The 21,463-nt window shown below is 43.8% G+C and overlaps 1 protein-coding gene across 6 annotated transcripts in view; it reads left to right on the top strand.

Annotated features, from left to right (window-relative positions):
* The window catches only part of SBF1 (SET binding factor 1), a 186,186-nt gene that overhangs the window by 77,638 nt on the left and 87,085 nt on the right, over positions 1–21,463 (top strand). For all 6 annotated transcript variants that reach the window (XM_030217005.1, XM_030217006.1, XM_030217002.1 and 3 more), the window contains exons 5-10: positions 996–1,106; positions 8,077–8,182; positions 9,736–9,868; positions 10,578–10,686; positions 19,835–19,948; positions 20,856–20,933. In XM_030217005.1, coding sequence (XP_030072865.1) covers positions 996–1,106; positions 8,077–8,182; positions 9,736–9,868; positions 10,578–10,686; positions 19,835–19,948; positions 20,856–20,933 — 651 coding nt within the window. The remainder of the gene's footprint in view (positions 1–995; positions 1,107–8,076; positions 8,183–9,735; positions 9,869–10,577; positions 10,687–19,834; positions 19,949–20,855; positions 20,934–21,463) is intronic.

Here is a 21,463-nt window from a genome sequence, read left to right as displayed (position 1 = left end):
GTGCAGCTTGTGGACAAATTTATTTATTTTATTTGTAGCATTTGTATCCCACATTTTCCCACCAATTTGCAGGCTCAATGTGGCTTACATTTGCCGTAATGGTGGTTGTCATTTCCGGTTGACAGAATTACAAATGGTATTGTGTTTGGTGCAAATATACATGGTAATATGCATGGAATATAATATACATGGAACAGATCATGGTATATATATATATATATATATATATATATATATAATATCATGTGCATACATTTATGGTAAAGGAATACATTATTGTATTGCATGAAGGTTCCTGAGTATTAAGTTAATTGTAACATACATTAGGTCATCGACTATAGAGAGACTCTATTCGACATAAGGTTTAAGTGTTAGTGCTTGATCAGTAATAACAAAGAGGTTGAACAGTCATGCGATAAAAAGTTCGGCTTTGTATGGATCGTGTATAATGGTCTTATTTGATAATTAGGAGGGAAGCTTCTAGGCCAGTTTGCAAATTGGAACCTAGCTGAGAGAGAACTGTTAGTGAACCTTTGTTTAATAAAAATATATAAATGTTGTGGGGAGCCAACTCTTCTAAATGATTTAGGGTGCTGAATCCAATGGAAATTATCCCGTCCCTGGACACAGTCAAGGAGTTTACTCGGTATTGGGGATGCTCAAGCACCCACAGAGCTGGCTTCTATGTTTATACCTGCTTTGAAGTTGGTGAGAATATGTGTGTGTACTTTGTATATTTTAGAAAATATGGCCCTTCAGCAACTGTGCCCCAGAAATGCCTAAGTACATTTCATGTTGTCACTATGGACAGGTAGGATTTTGTGGAAGTCTTTCCCTTTTTTGTAGTCTCTTCCAAGCCTATAAAAGAATTTTCTAAATTAAGAAATATTCTGACGTTTACCCTTGCAGAAATCTTGAGGCAATATGTTGGTTGTCTTAGAATTATTTATAGTACCACAGTGTTAATTTTGTGATCTGTGATTTTTCTTGTGCAGAATTCCCTTGGCTTGATATACACAGTGTATGCAGATGGACTGAATGCATCCCTGGAAAACATCATTGGAAATCTCCTGACCTGCTGTATCCCCATAACTGGTGGCTCACAAGTAATTATTGTATTCTTGGTGTTTATCCCAGCATACCCTATTCTAGACAGCTGCTGGATTGTTTGCACTATCACAGTTACTGATGGCTTTTGGGTCATTGTGGAAACAAATTTGTGGTTTGAGAATGTTTGTGGCGAATGGATGTTTGAAAGAGAACATGAGTGACCCTCTATCAATTGTACTTTCTTTTGGTAGGAACTAGGCATGAAGCATTATGTTCATATAACTAAGGTATTTAACCAGCTCAATTTCCTACACCAGAGTATGGTAGCTGAATGCATCCTAAAAGAGACCAAGAATTCTGTGAGAAACATTCTGCCTTAGTCTTGCAGCTTCTAACCACGTCTGCATGTTGCAGTCCTTTCACATGATTCTGAAAATAATTTATAAATTCATAGAAAATTATGGCAGATAAAGACCATATGACCTATACAGTCTATCAGTGTATGCAAACTGCCAAGCTCTACAGTTTCTTTCCTCTCTCTGAAATCCTCTGTATTGGTCCCATGCCCTTTTTTTTTAAAATTCAGATAGTCTTCCTCTCCTCTACCTCCACTGTATGGCTGTCGTCCTTTCATCCACAACTTTTTTTTTCTATAAATATGTATTTTCTTAGATTACTCAATGCTCCCTGTCCTTATTGTCCCCCAGACCAGTCCAGAACCAATAGGTTGTTAGCCAACTAGAAGATGAAGATAGAGAATGTCTTGTCAGCTTTGCTCATTAAAGTCCCATGCAAACCCCCCCCCCCCCAATTGAAATGCCGTAAACTTATATTTATCTATTAATCTCTCACATTTTGGATATTGTTTCTCATCTTGAAATCACATCTCATTAAAACAAAGCCGAGAATCTTCCACTTTTTTGTATGTTTCATTTGGTGTATTGATGTGCAGGGGTGGCAGGGTAGCTTTGGTTTATTTTGCTCCTCCAACCAAAATCATTAGCTCTGCCTTCAAGCTCTCTTAATTGCTGATACTGTGTTAGACAAAATATTGGTAAATGATATATGCCATTCATTACTTCTAGGGAAACTTTTAAAATTTATTTTGGCATGGATTTAGTGCTTTACAGCCATTAACTTACAAAATTAGTAGCAGAGTTAGGACTGACTGGGGATGCTGAAAAGTATTTTTAAAAATGGTTGATTTGAGAATTTGTAATTTTAGGCAGCAGAGTTTATAACAGCGTGTGAAGAAATTGTCTTAATAGCTGAAGGGAGGCACTGGTAGTAATGGATAACAGTATCCCTTCCTCTTCCCACTATATGATGGAGGCTGATTCTGGTCCTGGCAGTGACGTAGCTAGGACTGAATAAGTCTCTACCGTTGGCAGCCCTGGACATTTTTCTGGCCTCTCTCAGTGGTAGCTATGCCCCTGGGTACTGGGATGTTTGTGAGGTCAGCTGTTTCAGGATTTGTTAGTGGAGGGTAGTGTTTGCCCATGACATGAGTGGGGGGGGGGGGGGGGGGGGGAGAGAATAATCAAACTGCTTAAATTAGTTGAAACACCATGTGTACTTTTTACCAGGGTTTGCAACAATAGTATAAGCAAAACTATGCATTCAGCTTTTCCTTTTAGATATATGAAATGGTTAGAACAGTGGGATGTCATACAGAATGTAAAGTGGTAGATTATGGTTCCTAAGGGATCAGGGGTATTCTGGATTGTTGCTGGCATTGATGAGCTTGCTCTGGTGGTATTTGAAAGTCTCCCATGAGAGAAACAGCAACTTAATGTGGACTGGAAACTGATAAATGATGGGAAACAGCGTAGGACTAAATTTTCAGTTTTCTAAATGGATGGTCAGTGGTGAAGAGTCCCAAATGTCTTAACTGGGACCTGTTCTATTTAACAGATTTGGGCTCTTCAGTTTGCAAAAGACAATGGAAGGGGATGTGATAAAAATATATATTTTTATTTATTTAGATTTTGCTCACACTTTTTTCAGTAGTAGCTGAAGGTGAGTTACATTCAGTTACTCTGGATATTTCTCTGTCCCAGGAGGGCTCACAATCTAAGTTTGTACCTGAGGCAATGGAGGGTTAAGTGACTTGCCCAAGATCCCAAGGAGCAGCAGCAGGATTTGAACTGGCCACCTCTTGATGTCAAGACTGGTGCTCTAACACTAGACCACTCCTATTCTTTGGGGTTCTACATGGAATGTTGCTACTCTGAGATTCTGCATGGAATCTTGTTACTCTTTAGGATTCTAGAATCTTGCCTTTTTCAGTAGTAGCTCAAGGTGAGTTACATTCAGGTACACTGGATATTTCTCTGTCCCAGGAGGGCTCACAATCTAAGTTTGTACCTGAGGCAATGGAGGGTTAAGTGACTTGCCCAAGATCCCAAGGAGTAGCAGTGGGATTTGAACAGGCCACCTCTGGATTGCAAGACCGGTGCTCTAACCACTAGGCCACTCCAATATACAATTGCGAATGGGATCGAACAGCTAAATAAGAGATGGTGGTTTAACCTTTCAAACGATAAAATGAGCATACTCTCATAAAACTAACATCCAGCAGATTGAAAGAAATTGCAGAAAGTATTTTTTTTATTTTACACGGTGCAAAATTAAGCTGTGAAATCTGTTAACTTAGTGGAGTTCAAGAGGTTTTCACAGATTCCTGGAGGAAAAGTTCTTAAAATTAGCCAGACAGACTTTAGGAAGCCAGTGTTTATCCTTGGAAATGAACTGTGAGAAATTTGAACTGCCTTTCAGGGTCTGCTGCGTACTTGTGACTCAGGCTGGCCACTGTTGGAGAAGGGCTGTTGGGCTTTATAGACTTTAGTCTGGCTCAGCCTGACCTGTATTTTTATGAGGGTAACTGTGGCTTGGAATTTGGTGAGCATAAATTAACCCTGTGAGGGAGCAGCAGGTGATGCTTGAGTAGCTGTTCTTCCTCTGGTCTGCTATGATTGAACAGTTGGGAATGAGGGGTAGTAGATACTGCAGGGCCCCTGAGGTAAAACAGTGAATGTGGTTCTCCTCTGTCTTACTTTCATTGTGTGTTGGTGTCAATACTGTGTTCTGTGTTTATCGTACCTCACTTATTATGCTATCTCTGTGTCTTGTCCCAGCCTGATGACTTGGATGATGATGGACTGGTATGAACAATTTTTTTTTGTATTTTATTCTGTCTTATGTTGTGCCACTCATCTGATAGATTTTCCTTACTACCAACCACCTACTCTCATACACAGCATTATGTGTGGTTATGTCAAAAACAGACGGGATAAACACAGATTCCCTATATGGCAAGAGAATGGAATAAAATATAGATAATTTCCGTTCACAGTAAAACTTAAAATAACTTCCACACTTTAAAGAATGAAAAATAAAGAGAGACATAGAAGGGTGTTGACTGCACTGGATGCCAGTTATAACCTTAAAGACAAAGTATGCGTGTGGGGGATGGGGGAGATAATCCACATGGAGTCGCAGGTACAACCCTGGCTGCCTTTCTGGGCAGACTGGTCTTATCTGCTGTCTTTACTATGCATTTTTTTAATGTTTTTTTATTATTTGCTCTTGTGTGCTTCCTTGGGTTTAATGCAGCTTTATTGTGTCCCTATATGTAGAATGTCACATTCTGAAAATATTTTGTTCTTTAGTGCAATATTAACATGACCACATGTACCTAATCCAACAATCTTGCCCTTAGCTGTGTTTGGGGAAGCATTTATAGGTGGCCTGTGGGTGTAACACATACTGTATATGCTCATACATAAGTCGAGGCCAATTTTGGGTCTAAAAATGGCCCAAACTGCTGTGACCCTTGTATAAGTCAAGGCTCCTTTCCAGCACTCCTCTTTCCCCTCCTCTCCACCCCAGAGTCTGTCATCTCTCTCTCTCTCTCTCAGCTCTTTTCCTATCACGGTAGCAGCTAAAAAAAAAAAAAACAGAATGCAAAGCTATTACAATGAGCTAATTACTATACAAATGTGATTGCAAGGCGATGCACAACTGTTTTCCTACCCGATGCAGAGAAGCAGTCCCTAGCTTTACCATGGAAAAGTTAATGGGAGATCTGGAGCTGTCTGTTCTGGCAGCTCCAGACCTCCCGTTAAATTTGAGTGAGCTCCACATCAAAATATCAGGGCAGAGGAACTGTTTTTTTAACCAGAACACAAAAACATGTGACTGAAAGGCTGTAGGGAGCTGATGAGTCCCTGCATGTGGGAGGAAAAGATCCTGCTTCAGCTGTCCCGGGTCTAGGAAGAGATGATGGAGAACCGCAGGAGTTCTTGTGCTGCTGCTGCTGCCCTGTCCTGCCCCTGGCAAGAAAGCGGGGGCTGCAGAGAAGAGAATCCCGGAGCCTACGGGAGCTAACTCCAGGCTCCCAGCATCAGTGCCCCCCCCCCCTCGCAAGAGAGTTCAGGCTTCTGGCTTGTTTTTGAAGGGGGAAAAAAAAGCTACGCCTGCTCTCATAGACACAGCTTTTCAACCCACAATTCACAGCTACAAAAGCTATCTCCATAATAATAAAGAATTAAACTATACGCCCTAAATAATCATCCCTCACCCACACTGCTTTAGATCCACTTGTTTGGAATGTGCAGAATAGCAAGTTTTTAGTAAACGTAAAAACTCTCCATAGGAGTGCATTGCTCTAACCAAATTACCCCCACTCTCCTCTTCCCTCTCTAAGCCACCCCTGTCTCTATGATATATATATATATTTTTTTGTTACATTTGTACCCTGCGCTTTCCCACTCATGGCAGGCTCAATGCGGCTTACATGGGGCAATGGAGGGTTAAGTGACTTGCCCAGAGTCACAAGGAGCTGCCTGTGCCGGGAATCGAACTCAGTTCCTCAGTTCCCCAGGACCAAAGTCCACCACCCTAACCACTAGGCCACTCTTCCACTGTTACTACTATTTGAGATTCTACATGGAATGTTGCTATTCCACTAGCAACATTCCATGTAGAAGTCGGCCCTTGCAGATCACCAATGTGGCCGCGCAGGCTTCTGTGAGTCTGACGTCCTGCAGTGCAGGACGTCAGACTCACAGAAACAGAAGCCTGCGCAGCCTTCTACATGGAATGTTGCTAGTGGAATAGCAACATTCCATGTAGAATCTCAAATAGTAGTAACATTCCATGTAGAATCTCCAATAGTATCTATTTTATTTTTGTTACATTTGTACCCTGTGCTTTCCCACTCATGGCAGGCTCAATGCACCTTACATAGGGCAATGGAGGGTTAAGTGACTTGCCCAGAGTCACAAGGAGCTGCCTGTGCCTGAAGTGGGAATCGAACTCAGTTCCTCAGTTCCCCAGGACCAAAGTCCACCACCCTAACCACTAGGCCACTCCTCCACTCCACATTAGTCCATTCTTCATTTGTCCCATTTTATATTCTTTCTTCCTTAGTTTCCTGTTCTCTAAGTCATAGTTACCTGATGCTAGAGTTCATCTTAGGAGTCAGCACCCAAGAAAAAGATCTAGACAATATGCTGAAATCTTCTGCCCAGTGTGCGGCGGCCAAAAAAGCAAACAGGATGCTAGTAATTAGGAAAGGGATGCAAAATATTATAACACCTCTGTATTTCTCCATGGTACGACATCACCTTGAGTATTGTGTTCAGTTCTGATCACCTTATCTCAAAGATATAGTGGAACTAGAAAAGGTTCAAAGAAGAGTTACCAAAATGATAAAGGGAATGGAACTCCTCTCATATGATATGCTGAAGAGGTTCGGGCTCTGTATCTTGGAAAAGACGGATGAGGAGGAGATATAATTGAAGTCTACAAAATCCTGATTGGTGTAGAACGGATAAAAATGAATAATTTATTTATTTTTATTATTTCAAAAAGTATAAAGACTAAGGCACAGTCAGTGAAGTTACATGGAAATACTTAAAATAAGAGTAAGTATTTTTTTCACTCAACGAATAGTTAAGCTCTGGAATTTGTTGCCAGAGGATGTGGTAATAGGGTTAGCGTATCTGGGTTTAAAAAGGATTTCCAAGAGCTTTCAAAAACGGGCCAAGTCCTTTTATTCCACAGCGTAGGTCAGTCTTGTACATCAATCACACAATCTTGTATATCAGTGACCTGACACGGGTCGTGTTTCGTCAACAGTACAATATGAAAATGCTCAACATCTAGTCTGTGTGTCGATTCAACCTTCCCCTGCATATGCCCTTTTTTCTCCCCCCACCACCCCCACCCTGTATCTATCCTCATCATATCCATCCTTCTCCATCTGCTTCTTTTTCACACTATGCTCAGCATTTGCCAGTGTCTGCTCCTTTCCAGTAGTAACCAGCCCCCAAACTCCACCCTTGGATTCATCTTTTTACACAGTTCCTGGAGCATGTTCCTTTGCTCCTGCTGTGCTTCTGCCTGCATTTCTGTGACACCATACCTAGAAGCACAACCCAGAAGTGGGAGAAAAGAAACAAGATCCTGCCACTGTGAAGGGTCTTCTGAGCCATTTCCTGACTAGTTTGCCCCTTAAGCTAGTCCTGCACATGCCCTTGATATCAAAATGTTTTGGGGAATAAGAACTTGCTTGCATTTTCCCTTAATTTCATAGATTCCTTATCTTGGGGTATATTAGCTTGGCTACTGCTTCATACTGAACGGATTCTTACTAAGCAGATTTGGTTTAGTCACAGTTCTGTGCTGAGGATATGTAGGGTATGTATTGTATAGAGAAGGTTGCTCATGGCTGTTTGCTAAATACGTTGTATAAAGAAGGTTATTTAGGTTTTTTTTTTTTTTTTTTTTTTTAAACTGAGATCTCTATATAGTGTGTGGGAAAGGTTGCTAATGGCTTTCAGGTGATTATGGACCTGGGGTTTGAGAAGGTTAATTCTTGCCTTGGGCTGAAGGTATCTTTACACCGTTTATACATGTTTGGGTAAGGTTACTCGTGTGTCTTTGGAGTATGCAAGGAGAAGAGAGCTCTTGATAAGCCCCCTGCAGACTGCAGGTAAAACTTTTTTTTTTTCTTTACAGAGAACTATCTCATTGGGAGCAGGGGATCGTCAGGTGATTCAGACACCAGTTAATGATTCGCTTCCTGTTAGTGGTTGCAGTGTTGCCCTCATTTTCAGACAACTAGGTAAGGTATCATATCCTTTCTGTCTGTCACTAAGATGCCATCTCTTCATTCCATCATCCGCCAAAGCAGACATTTTGTTTTTTCTAAGTGTACAGCGCCGCCGAGAGACTGGGCCAGGCCCAGGACAAGGCCGTCCCCGGGCCCCCCCCCCCCACCCGAAGTTGCCGGCCGCCACCCGCCACCGGGCCCTCTGCACTGACCTTAAGCGCCTCACTTTCGAAAGCGCAGCATGCAGCGGCAGACCACTCCTTCCTTCCTTCTGCTGCTCCCCAGTATCTCTCCACACTCGTCCTTCCCTACACCCCTTCCCGTGCACTCCGCTCCATGGATAAATCCTTCATATCTGTTCCGTTCTCCACTACTGCCAACTCCAGACTTCGCGCCTTCTGTCTCGCTGCACCCTACGCCTGGAATAAACTTCCTGAGCCCCTACGTCTTGCCCCATCCTTGGCCACCTTTAAATCTAGACTGAAAGCCCACCTCTTTAACATTGCTTTTGACTCATAACCACTTGTAACCACTCGCCTCCACCTACCCTCCTCTCTTCCTTCCCGTTCACATTAATTGATTTGATTTGCTTACTTTATTTATTTTTTTGTCTATTAGATTGTAAGCTCTTTGAGAAGGGACTGTCTTCTGTGTTTGTGCAGCGCTGCGTACGCCTTGTAGCGCTATAGAAATGCTAAATAGTAGTAGTAGTAGTAGTCCCACCCTCGCGGAAGTTACGTCAGGCGAGGGCGGGACACGGAAGGAAGGAGTGGTCTGCCGCTGCTTGCTGCGCTTTCGAAGGTGAGGTGCTTAAGTTCAATGCCAGGGAGCGACGGCGGGCGGGCCGGACTGCGGCGGTGGTGGCGCCGGGCCTCCCCCGGAGTCCTGGGCCCAGGGAATTTTGTCCCCCCTGTCCCCCCCTCTCGGCGGCCCTGCAAGTGTACGCATCCTCTACATTTATTATGTAGTAGATTTCTCTTTAGGGACATTCTAGGAAATAGAAAACTATTATCTAAGTAACATGGAAAGGATAGTGCATTCAACAGTACATCTCCGAGCTGCCCTGCACTGTTGTGTACTACCAGTGCTCTTTCCCTGTTGGCACCACACGGTTAGATGCACTGCTTTTCTAATACTGCCAGCGCTAGTACTGCCGTGCTGCGTCAGCAGTGGAAGGGTGATGTGTTGAGAAATGCAGTGCCCCTACTAGGACTAGACTGTACTGTCAGCATTGTGAGTGCAGTGTTTCAAATAATGCAGCCCTGGAGTGTCTGCACTGGAAGTATAGTACTATAGTAAAGTAGTGCTTCTCGCTGTATTGCCCCGCAGTGGTGGTGGTCTCCAGTACTGCTCTGTAGCAGCATTTTTCCTTATTTGCCTCACACAGCTGTTTACGTTCTGTGTTATCTTTGTCCAATTTTACCCCCCCCCCCTCCCCCACCGTTTTCATTTTGTTTCTCCATTCCTTTTCATGATTTCCGTTCTCATTTTCGGTTCCTACTCACTTATTTCTCCGCTGACTCAGTAGAAAGTATTTATCATGTTCTGTATGTTTATATCTACAGGTATAACCAATGTTCTATGCCTGTTCTGTGCTGCCCTTAATGAGCATAAGATCCTCTTCCTGTCCAGCAGTTACCAGAGATTGACAGATGCTTGCAGGGCTCTGATGGCACTCATGTTCCCCCTCAAGTACAGGTAAGCAATGCAGGCAGGAGACAGAAATGGAAGCTCTTGTGCTTCTGTCCTTAGCAGTAAGCTCAAGATGAAACAGAAGGAGAGATCCCATGAGGAAGTGAGATTCTTCACCTACTTCCCTCAGCAGTAGCAGAAGGTTCAGAGAGGAACACAAGATTTCAGATACCCACCTTCAGCCTCAGCAATAAGTTCAGCTGGTGGTAACTTTTTTGACTTGCTGTTAGTCTAAAGATGAAAACATAAGCCTTTCTGTATCCATTTGCAGCAGTCTGACCTTTTTGCCCTGTTTTTAACCTATCTGCTAATCAGCTGGGAAATGACATGCATGGATCATGGTTCCCTCTAGAGCTTAACTCAGGTGCACCCTTGAATTGGTGGTGTTGCTTGACGGTTAGGCTCGCTTCACTTTGGAGCTGTGAACATTGTATCTGTAGCGTTACTTATGCTCGCTGTCCCAATCTCATCTGCAGGTTCTACTGTGGTGTTTCAGTCTGTCCTTGTGTCTCTCCTTTCTTTAACAAGAACTCTTAAAGAGTTACCAGGAGATGAGGAGGTTTTGATAAAAGAATCTGTTAAAAGCAGGGAAGATGGCCACAATGAGGAGCAGGGATTGTAAGAGAGAGGGTAAATGTTAGATAGGAAAGATGTCCAGGCCCATGAACGTATCCCCAGTCTCTAATTCATGGGTATTTTATTTTCCCTTTCACAGCTTCACGTACGTACCAATTTTGCCTGCACAGCTCCTAGAGGTCCTCAGCACTCCCACACCTTTTATAATCGGTGTCAATTCACTGTTCCGCAGTGAAACGCAGGAACTGGTGAGACTTGGATTGGTGGTATTTCCTTGACTGTTTCTGTGTGATACTTCTCTCATGCACAAATTTGAATCTCTAAGCTTCTCTCTCGTTTGTGCATTGTTTTTCACATGTACGCATGTCAAGTTGTATCCTTTTTCCTGTGCATCTGTCTTATGTTTGAAACCTTCCATCAAGGGCCATAGTGTATGAAGACACTGAGCATGGTTCTTACATTACAATTCATTCTGTTTTGAGGAACTTGATTCTCGATCTTGAGAAGCTGCATTTTTTTTTTATAGTGAAGACTTAAAAAGAAAAAGTGGTATCTAACTTAATTATAAATTATACTCTTTTTTTTTTTTTTTTTTTTTTTTTGGTTTTGGTTTTTTTTTTGTTAATATTTTTTTATTATTGGACTAACTTAATTTGTTAATTGACTAGCTTTGGGGAGCTCTTACCCCCCCTTCCTCAGGACAGAAAAGATACCAATATTAAAAATATATATATACAGTGGGGGAAATAAGTATTTGATCCCTTGCTGATTTTGTAAGTTTGCCCACTGACAAAGACATGAGCAGCCCATAATTGAAGGGTAGGTTATTGGTAACAGTGAGAGATAGCACATCACAAATTAAATCCGGAAAATCACATTGTGGAAAGTATATGAATTTATTTGCATTCTGCAGAGGGAAATAAGTATTTGATCCCCCACCAACCAGTAAGAGATCTGGCCCCTACAGACCAGGTAGATGCTCCAAATCAACTCGTTACCTGCATGACAGACAGCTGTGGCAATGGTCACCTGTATGAAAGACACCTGTCCACAGACTCAGTGAATCAGTCAGACTCTAACCTCTACAAAATGGCCAAGAGCAAGGAGCTGTCTAAGGATGTCAGGGACAAGATCATACACCTGCACAAGGCTGGAATGGGCTACAAAACCATCAGTAAGACGCTGGGCGAGAAGGAGACAACTGTTGGTGCCATAGTAAGAAAATGGAAGAAGTACAAAATGACTGTCAATCGACAAAGATCTGGGGCTCCACGCAAAATCTCACCTCGTGGGGTATCCTTGATCATGAGGAAGGTTAGAAATCAGCCTACAACTACAAGGGGGGAACTTGTCAATGATCTCAAGGCAGCTGGGACCACTGTCACCACGAAAACCATTGGTAACACATTACGACATAACGGATTGCAATCCTGCAGTGCCCGCAAGGTCCCCCTGCTCCGGAAGGCACATGTGACGGCCCGTCTGAAGTTTGCCAGTGAACACCTGGATGATGCCGAGAGTGATTGGGAGAAGGTGCTGTGGTCAGATGAGACAAAAATTGAGCTCTTTGGCATGAACTCAACTCGCCGTGTTTGGAGGAAGAGAAATGCTGCCTATGACCCAAAGAACACCGTCCCCACTGTCAAGCATGGAGGTGGAAATGTTATGTTTTGGGGGTGTTTCTCTGCTAAGGGCACAGGACTACTTCACCGCATCAATGGGAGAATGGATGGGGCCATGTACCATACAATTCTGAGTGACAACCTCCTTCCCTCCGCCAGGGCCTTAAAAATGGGTCGTGGCTGGGTCTTCCAGCACGACAATGACCCAAAACATACAGCCAAGGCAACAAAGGAGTGGCTCAGGAAGAAGCACATTAGGGTCATGGAGTGGCCTAGCCAGTCACCAGACCTTAATCCCATTGAAAACTTATGGAGGGAGCTGAAGCTGCGAGTTGGCCAAGCGACAGCCCAGAACTCTTAATGATTTAGAGATGATCTGCAAAGAGGAGTGGACCAAAATTCCTCCTGACATGTGTGCAAACCTCATCATCAACTACAGAAGACGTCTGACCGCTGTGCTTGCCAACAAGGGTTTTGCCACCAAGTATTAGGTCTTGTTTGCCAGAGGGATTAAATACTTATTTCCCTCTGCAGAATGCAAATAAATTCATATACTTTCCACAATGTGATTTTCCGGATTTAATTTGTGATGTGCTATCTCTCACTGTTACCAATAACCTACCCTTCAATTATGGGCTGCTCATGTCTTTGTCAGTGGGCAAACTTACAAAATCAGCAAGGGATCAAATACTTATTTCCCCCACTGTATATAAATTATAAAAAACAATTTCTATAAACAAGTAGGGTATAATCAGGCAAAAAAGTGGGTGAGATTTTTGAGAAGCACCATCATCTTGGTGCATAAGACGAGGGCACTGCCTCTACTCAGTCACTCAGGCATTACTCTTGTTCCATCTGTGCCACCTAAAATCTCTGTAGTCCTCTGGCACCAACTTCAAGCTGACAACTCCTGTGCAGGAACAAGGTTCACCAGAATCCTAGGATAGGCTGCCATCGATGCAGCTGATTCACTAACTCCTGGATGTAGAAGATACTGTTCTGCCATCAGCTTCAGCCTGTTGCTCTTCTGTATGATGTTTCCAGTACTGAGCTGACACAAATATCTCCATGTTCACCAGTTCAAATGCAGGGCTCTGGATTATCGCTTCCCCAACCCCCCCTGTTGGAAAACATTTTTCTGCACTGAATGCTTTGAGTGTTTAAGCCACGGGGTAGCAACCTCCCGTTGTCACACTAGTGCGCACTGTTCATGGTAGCAGATAAATCTCTGTTTCCTTACCTGTCCTGGAGCAACCTCTTTCATTCCTTCAGAGAATGTTGAATGATTTTGTCAAAGGCTACTGCAAAGGCATACTGGGAGTAACCTATCAAAATCAAGCTGCACCTCGGGCCTCTTGGTCTACAGGTGTTACTCCTGCTCAGAGATCCTGTAGCATCAATTTTGTCTAGATTCTGAAACGCCAATGGGGGAAGAGGAATAGTGGAGTGCCCTAGTGATCTGTACTAGGACCAGTGTTAACTGTCATGTTTAAATGATCTGGAGATGGAAATGAGTGATGTGATAAAATTTGCAGATGACAAAAAACTATTTCAAAGTTGTTGTTAAAGAATCTGTTTATTAGTAAATATAATGGCAAAACAAATGCAGTGGAGTATAGAAAAAGATTAACAAATGGTCAAACAATAACAATTTTGCTCTCTTCCCTCCACTTTTAACAACTACTCCAGCAACTTAAAGAACCATAAGCAGCTCGACTATTCAGAGTTGATAAATCACATTGTGGGCTGTGAGAAATTGCAGGAGGACCTTAAGAAATTAGAAGACTGGGCATCCAAATGCCAGATGAATTTTAATGTGCACAAATACAAAGTAATGTACATTGGGAAAAATAATCCATATCATAGCTAGGTTCCACATTAGGAGTCACCATCCAAGAAAAAGATCTAGGTGCCATCATGGGACAACTTGTTAAAATCTTCTGCTTTGTATGTAGCAGCAGTGGTGGCCAAACAAGCAAACAGAATGCTAGGAATTATTAGGAAAGGGATAGAAAATAAGGCAAAGAATATTATAATGCCTCTGGCTCCATGAAATGACCTCACCTTGAATATTGGGTGCCATTCTGGTTGCAGTATCTCAAAAAAGATATAGCAGAATTAGAAAAAGTTCAAAGAAGGGCGACCAAAACGATTAAGGATGGAACTCCTTTCATATGAGGAAAGGCTAAAGAGGTTAGGGCTGCTTCACCTTCGAGAAGATGGCTGAGGGGAGATATGATTGGGGTCTACAAATCCTGGGTGGAGTAGAACGAGTAAGTGTGAATTAGTTGTTTACTCTTTCAAAAAAGTAGAAAGACTAGTGGACATTCAATGAAGTCACATGCTAATGCTTTAAAACAAATAGATTATTTTTTCACTCAACGAATAGTTAAGTTTTGGAACTTCTTGCCAGAGGATGTGCTAAGAGCATTTAGTGTATCTGGATTAAAAAAAAAAAGGTTTAGACAAGTTCCTGGAGAAAAATTCTATAATCTGCTGTTAAGGTTAGACGTGAGGAAAGCCTCTACTTATCAATGGGATTGGTAGCATGGAATCTTGCTATTCTTTGAGATTCCGTCAGGCACTTGCGACTTGGCTTGGCCACTGTTGGAGGCGGGATACTAGGTTCATTCCTTGGTTCATCTTCCTCACGTTCAGGACATTCTCCGTTGGCATTAGAATACTATGACCCTCCCTTTATTTTGAAAATATTTTCTCATCGGGGTGAGGAGCTGCCTACCGGAATTCTTTTGATCTTTCTCCTCTTTTGAAGTTGCACGCCATGTGGATTATAGGCAGACCCTCTAAGCCAGGTATCCACCAGTTTTAACTGGACACTGTGTTCTCCTTGAAGATCCTTTTATTATGTTGTGCTGTCTTTTTGACTTTGCAACTTTTTGTTTGCTCAGCAAATGTCAGCAATTGTAAGGAGAAGAGTGTTTCTAGGAAGTCATGCTATCCGTAAGAATTGCTTTTCAGCAGTTGTACATGGTATAGCATGTGCATACTCTTTCAGAAGATCTAGGTTTACTGTTTTGCTTGCCCCAGCAGGATAAGCAGACATTTTTTACTGATCTCCTTTGCTATTATGGCTCAGATATATCTTCCTCCTGTGAGGCCCAAGTGCAGCACAATTTTTTTTAATCTGTTTATTAATATCCCCTCTCCTCAAGTCACTTCACTGGCTTCCGATCAGATACCGCATACAATTCAAGTTTCTCCTCCTTACCTTCAAATGCACCGGGTCTGCGACTCCTCACTACCTCTCTACCCTCATCTCCCCCTATGTTCCCGCCCGTAACCTCCGCTCACAGGACAAATCCCTCCTTTCAGTACCCTTCTCCATCACTGCCAACTCCAGGCTCCGCTCATTCTGCCTTGCCTCACCCTATGCCTGGAACAATCTTCCTCAACCCCTATGCCAAGCCCCCTCCCTACCCATCTTCAAATCTCTGCTTAAAACTCACCTCTTCAATGCTGCTTTCGGCACCTAACCTTTCGAGAAATATAGTATGCCCCCCAATCTATCTGCCCTATCAGATTGACTCTACACTTGTCTCTTAGATTGTACACTTGTCTTTAGATTATACACCTGTCTTTTAGATTGTAAGCTCCTTGAGCAGGGACTGTCCTTCCATGTTAAATTGTACAGCGCTGCGTAACCCTAGTAGCGCTTTAGAAATGTTAAGTAGTAATATCCAGAACGGTTAACATGGTACAAAACAAACCCAAATAGAAAGCAACACAAACTGGATAGTATTTTTATGTGTCTATCCTCAATTTCCCCCTTCCCCCCCTTTACTTCTCTCCCCCCCCCCCCCCCCCCATAACCCCTTTTAAACCCTTCCCCTAACAATTCAAAATTTTACTTCTGGCCACTGGAGTGAGAGTATCCCAGAATGGGGACCAAGTCTTACAAAATGTGTCACCTTTCTTGGAGGCTAAGTCTTTGATTCCCCCCTTCTCCAACGAACAACAGTGGATCATGGACGACCTCCAATGGGCCACACTGGGGCCTTCAATATGCAGCACAATTTTTAAAAAAGGAAGTCTACTTCCTATACTTTTACCTTCCTAGTGCCCCAGATCTCTCAGGTTTGTCCCCTCAATAGCAAGAGATCTAGGCCATGTATTGCCCTTACTTGTTTGTAACACCTTGATCTCCTTATGTGATCTTCCCTCTCCTGCAGCAGCCTAACTCGCTGACCTCTGCAGTAGCTATAGGGTTCCTCCAGGCTGAACCTGTTCCAGCCAAGCTTAGTCCTGCCACTGGAAAGTTCTCAGTCGAGTACTGCCCTGCTTCATTCCACTTCTGAACAGTTGGTCCACTCGATCATGCTCATGCTGTTTATACTGATATTTAAGTTTGTCACTTTATTCTTGCCTCGTCATTATTTCAGGCCTGCAAGGCAAGTCTCCCTTCATATGTTTGGTGTGCGGTTGCATTACACTGTAGCCTTAGTTAGTATTTTGCTTCTGCAGGACCCTGAATCAGCGTGTGGCATTTTTGTAGATGCAATCAACCCCAGTGCTCCTCGGCACTATGCGGATTACGTCACACTGTCTGACATCATTTCCTCAGTTTCCGGAACACAGGTGCATCCTAAATGCATCTTATAGCTCTTCAGTTGTGAGAGATGGTGAGCAGATAATTCAGACAACCGTGACCTTCAATAGCTGGGTAGTACCCTCCCAGTCTTTTTTAAAATGTTTTTTTTTGTTTTGTTTTGAATATTGCAGCCTGTATAAACAGCTTATACCATCAGCATTTGCATTACAAAAAAAAAACAGCAGCAAATATAAATAAAGCAATTTTTCTGTCAGACAAAAGAATAAACAAAAAGGAGAAAGGCGAGAGCCTAGCAAATGATGAAGCAGAGCTCTCCTTTCATCAGCATGCATTGTGACCATGTTTTCAGCCAAAGACTTTAAAAAAAAAAAAGAAAGAGAGAATATATCTCTGCAAATAGTGTCATTTGCTTCCACAGCAATGCAGTTAATATATCCATCGCATGAATCCATCAGATCAATTTATAGCAATCATCAAACTAGGAGGACGTTGCTTTTTCCAGTTGGCTGCTCTAGAGAGACAAGCTGCCAAAAGCAGAACATTTATCAAATCAGATATTCTTATTGTTCCCTTAGTCTGTGCTAAAACCCACAAACGTTAACACACAATCTTGCAAGTGCTTACATCCTGTAATATAATGTCAAGCACTGCCTGCCAAAAAGATTTCAGGTCCAGCTGCTCTAAACTCTGGCGCTGTTTGGAACAGCGCTGGAGAAATACTGTCCAATCAGTACATCTGACCAGCTCCCTCATGCTCAACGCTAATGATGTGCAAATTTAAGCGCGGACATAGCGTTGAACATGGAGTTTTTGGAGCATTAAGGGGAGGGTTGTACCTAGGCATGCGCTCAAGAGCTGTGAGTTAAAACGAGCCCTGACCTGTTAAACCTAAAAGCCGTAGTGGTCCAGTGGACCCCAGACCCTTCACCCCCTCCCCAAGATGTGAGGGCGTGGTGGTGGATACCCAGACCCCCTTGAAAATAAATAACACCCTAGTGATCCAGTGGAACCTCTGGCCAGGACTTCAACCCCCCCTCCCTGATGGTCTAGCAGTGGCCCTCCCAACTCCCTCCTATCTTGGAGGAGGAGGGACTAGGATCCACTCCTCCTGCTGGGCGGCGCCTCAAAATGGCGGTACCCTGCCCAGTGTATCCTGAGATACACTGGGCAGGGTTTAACTACCATATAAGGGAGTCTCCTGCCCAGTGTATCCCAGGATGCGCTGGGCAGGGCACCGCCATTTTGAGGAGGTGCTAAGCAGGAGGAACATAGTAACATAGTATATGACGGCAGAAAAAGACCTGCATGGTCCATCCAGTCTGCCCAAGACAAACTCATATGTGTATACCTTACCTTGAATTTGTACCTGTCCTTTTTAGGGCACAGACCATATAAGTCTGCCCAGCAGTATTTCCCGCCTCCCAACCACCAGTCCCGCCTCCCATCACCGGCTCTGGTACAGACCGTATAAGTCTGCCCTCCCCTATCCTCGCCTCCCAACCACCACCCCCTCTTCCCCCCACCTGCTCCACCTAGACCCTCCTTCAAGGTAGGAGGCCACTGCTAGACCACCAGGGCTAGCCCTTTGGGGGGAGGGGGTTCAGAGTCCTGACCAGGGGGGTTCTACTGGACCACCAGGGTGTTAAATATTTTTAAGGTGGGGATAAGGCCTTTGGGGGGGGGGGGGGGGGCTGGAGTCAAACGGACCACCAGGCCCTTATGTGTTTGGGGAGTCGGGGGTCCACCGGACCACCAGGGCTTTCATTTCACAGGTTATCCCCTCCCCATGGCTCGGCAAACTGTAACGCCAGCTCTGAGATGGCCTAGGGTTTTCCGTGGGAGGAGCACCCTTGTTTGCTGAGCTTTGGGGAGGAATACGGGATAACTTCTTTTGCATGCATTTGCATGCTCCTGCTCAGAGGTGGTGATCTCATTTCATGTGCTTGTCGACTCTGAGCGTTCAGCACAAGCAAATGCAGGCGCAGTCGGGCTCTAGAGGCCATTAGCACCAACATTTTGCTTTTGAACATCGGGGCATCAGTTTGGGACACTAACACCCTCTTGTGTCACAGCCTGTCCAGCAGTCATCTCAGACCTCTGGGTTGGTTTTATTGAGAAGTACAAGGATTACATAAAACTGCGGTAGAAGCTTATATTAGGTATCTGTTGATGTACTTAGAGAGATTTTCCTTACATTTCTCCAGTGGTCTATCTGTTGACGTTCCACGTGGACCTAGTTCACACCTCTCTCCCACTTATGCTGACAAAGAAACCCCCTCGGGTTTTTTTTTTAAACCAGAATCTGATTTTCATAAGAGAGTTGATGAAGTGGCAGAAGGAAATGGTTTATAAGCCTGGAGAGAATGTTGAAGCTGCAGCCAGGGGAGCATGGGAGCTACTATGTCAGGAAATTGTTCCAGCAGGGCATCCCTAGTAGTATAGGCTCACCATTAATACAGTTGATTATTCATGTTAATTTTAATGTCTTCCTTCCACTGGACCTTTGCCAGGCTCTCATATCCTAGTGGGAGATTGGCATTATGAATGATCCCCAATGAAGGGGACTGAAAGGGTTGTTGTCTTATCCTGCTGAGGCATAAGCCTTTTGTGGAAAACTGGAGCCAATAAACAGAGACACCAACCTTGATGGCTTTGCTACGTCATTCATAGTCCTTTTCTGTGCTTCTGCACCTATGTCGTCTGTTGTGCTTATGCTGAAAATGCAAACAGTGGAATGCTGGTTATTTATTTATTTAGAGTGATGACATTTTGTTTAGTACATCCTGACTAGAAGAGAGTTCATTTGTGTAGGCGTTCAATAATTTTGGTCACTCTTGACTTGACCTGGATTTAAACTGGTAACTTTGTAATTCTCTGCCAGTTCATTGGGATGTCTCGTCTCCATTGTTAACTGGTTAAAAAAAAAATCATGCTACATACACACAAGCTTTTTGGCATTATTTTTTTCTCACTTGTGCCATAGTTTTTCTACCTCAACTCTTAGCTAGTTAATTCCATTATTGTGACTGTGAAGAATGCATAGCTTTGACAAAAAAGATTAGTTGCATACCTGCAGTCACTGTTTTAAGATGACAGCACACTTGGAAGCCCATGTGAGTGATGGTATCACAGAGCAAGACATCTGGCAAAGGGTTTACCTGTCATGCTCACAGTGACGAGCCTTCTGTTCTTTGTGTTCTGCAGCTGGATGTGATTATTGCTGACCTAGATGGAGGGACAATAACAATCCCAGAGTGTATCCACATCTCACTGCTGCCTGATCCACTGCTGCACTGCACGCAAACTGCCCTCTCCCTGGTAAGCATGAGAACTCTAGGTCATCACCTCTCCTCATATACAATAGATGTCACTATTGAATGATGATGGGAATTCCCTCCCCAGATGTGAAATAAAACAAAAATGTAGAATTTGATATACAGCCTTTCTGTGGTACAGTCAAAGCAGTTACATTTGTTATATACAGGTACTTTCTCTGTTCCTAGTGGGCTCACAATCTAAATTTTTGTACTGAGGCAGTGGAGGGTTAAGTGACTTGCCCAGAGTCACAAGTCCATAAACACCTCCAGTCTCAGCTGACCTGAAAGAAATGACTGTTCTCCGAGGACAAGCCGGCTGAGTTGTTCTCACAACTGGGACGACGAGCCGCATGAAAAAATAGCAGAACGCAAAAGATTTGCCAGAGCCTTCTGGCATGCATGCAGCAACGCACTGCGCATACACGGACTGATTGGCTGCCGCGCGAGCGTGTATCTCAGTTTTCTTTTTTTCTGCATTGAGGAGCGGCAGGAATTTCTGTTGCTCTGTTTGTGCTCGGGAAAGAGCCTTCAGTGACGGTGAAGCGTTTTCGCTTCCTTCCCCCCCTCCCCCACACACAAACAAAAACCTTTATTTTTTTTCCTTTCTTTTCTTAGTTTGCTTTTTTTTTCCACTTTTTAAGTTTCTTTTCTTTTTGACAGCGGCCGCCTTATTAGGTTGTGCAGTCGGGTCTTTACCTTTTTTTGTGCCTTTTTTTCTTGGCACAATCGAGCCGTTTGATTTAGCCGGTGCGGTTTTTCCTTCCATGTCATGGAAGACATAGCTGGATATCCTCCATGGCAGGCTGAAGTGCTGCTGCGCCTGGTTTTCTTTTAGCCTATTTTTTTTTTTTTTTTTTTACAAACTTCCATTTCTTCCTTATAAGAGCTTTTCACTTGTTTCTCCACAGGTTCTAGATCCAGAGCTAGAGACTGCAGATCTGGCCTTTCCTCCCTCTTCTGTCTCTGCTTCCTCATTGAGAATGCAGGTAAGAGGTAGGACAAAACTTTCAGAGGTGGTTCTAGCACGGGGTCTGGGGTACAGCTGAAAGTGTACTGCCATCTGTAAAATGTCTTAACACGAGTATCTATCTCTGCAAATCACTGTGGCTTTTATTTGCTCTGGTAAAACATTCATCTGAGAGATGTTATAGCTTGGATAATGGGATACTAGCTGTTAAGCCCATTAAAACAGGCAAGTATTGGTATGGGGGTTTTCAAGGGCCCCCTGCTCTCCCTCCTTCCCTGCCAGCTCCAAGGCCCTATTTCCTCCCAGCTCCAAGGGCCCCCCTCCGTTCCTTCCCCCCCATCCCAGCTCCAAGGCCCCCTGCCTGCCCTCCCAGTTCCAAGGCCCAATGCCTTCCCAGCTCCAAGAGCCCCCCTCCGTCCCTCCCTCCCAGCCAGCTCCAAGGCCCCCCTTCTGTCCCTCCCTCCCAGCTCCAAGGCCCCTCTCCTTCCCTGCCAGCTGCAAGGCCCTCTGTCCCTCCCTCCCAGCTCCAAGGCCCCCCTCCTTCTGGTA

This window comes from Microcaecilia unicolor, chromosome 10, assembly GCF_901765095.1.
Source record: "Microcaecilia unicolor chromosome 10, aMicUni1.1, whole genome shotgun sequence".
NCBI lineage: Eukaryota > Metazoa > Chordata > Amphibia > Gymnophiona > Siphonopidae > Microcaecilia > Microcaecilia unicolor.
This window is presented reverse-complemented; position numbering and strand designations above follow the sequence as displayed.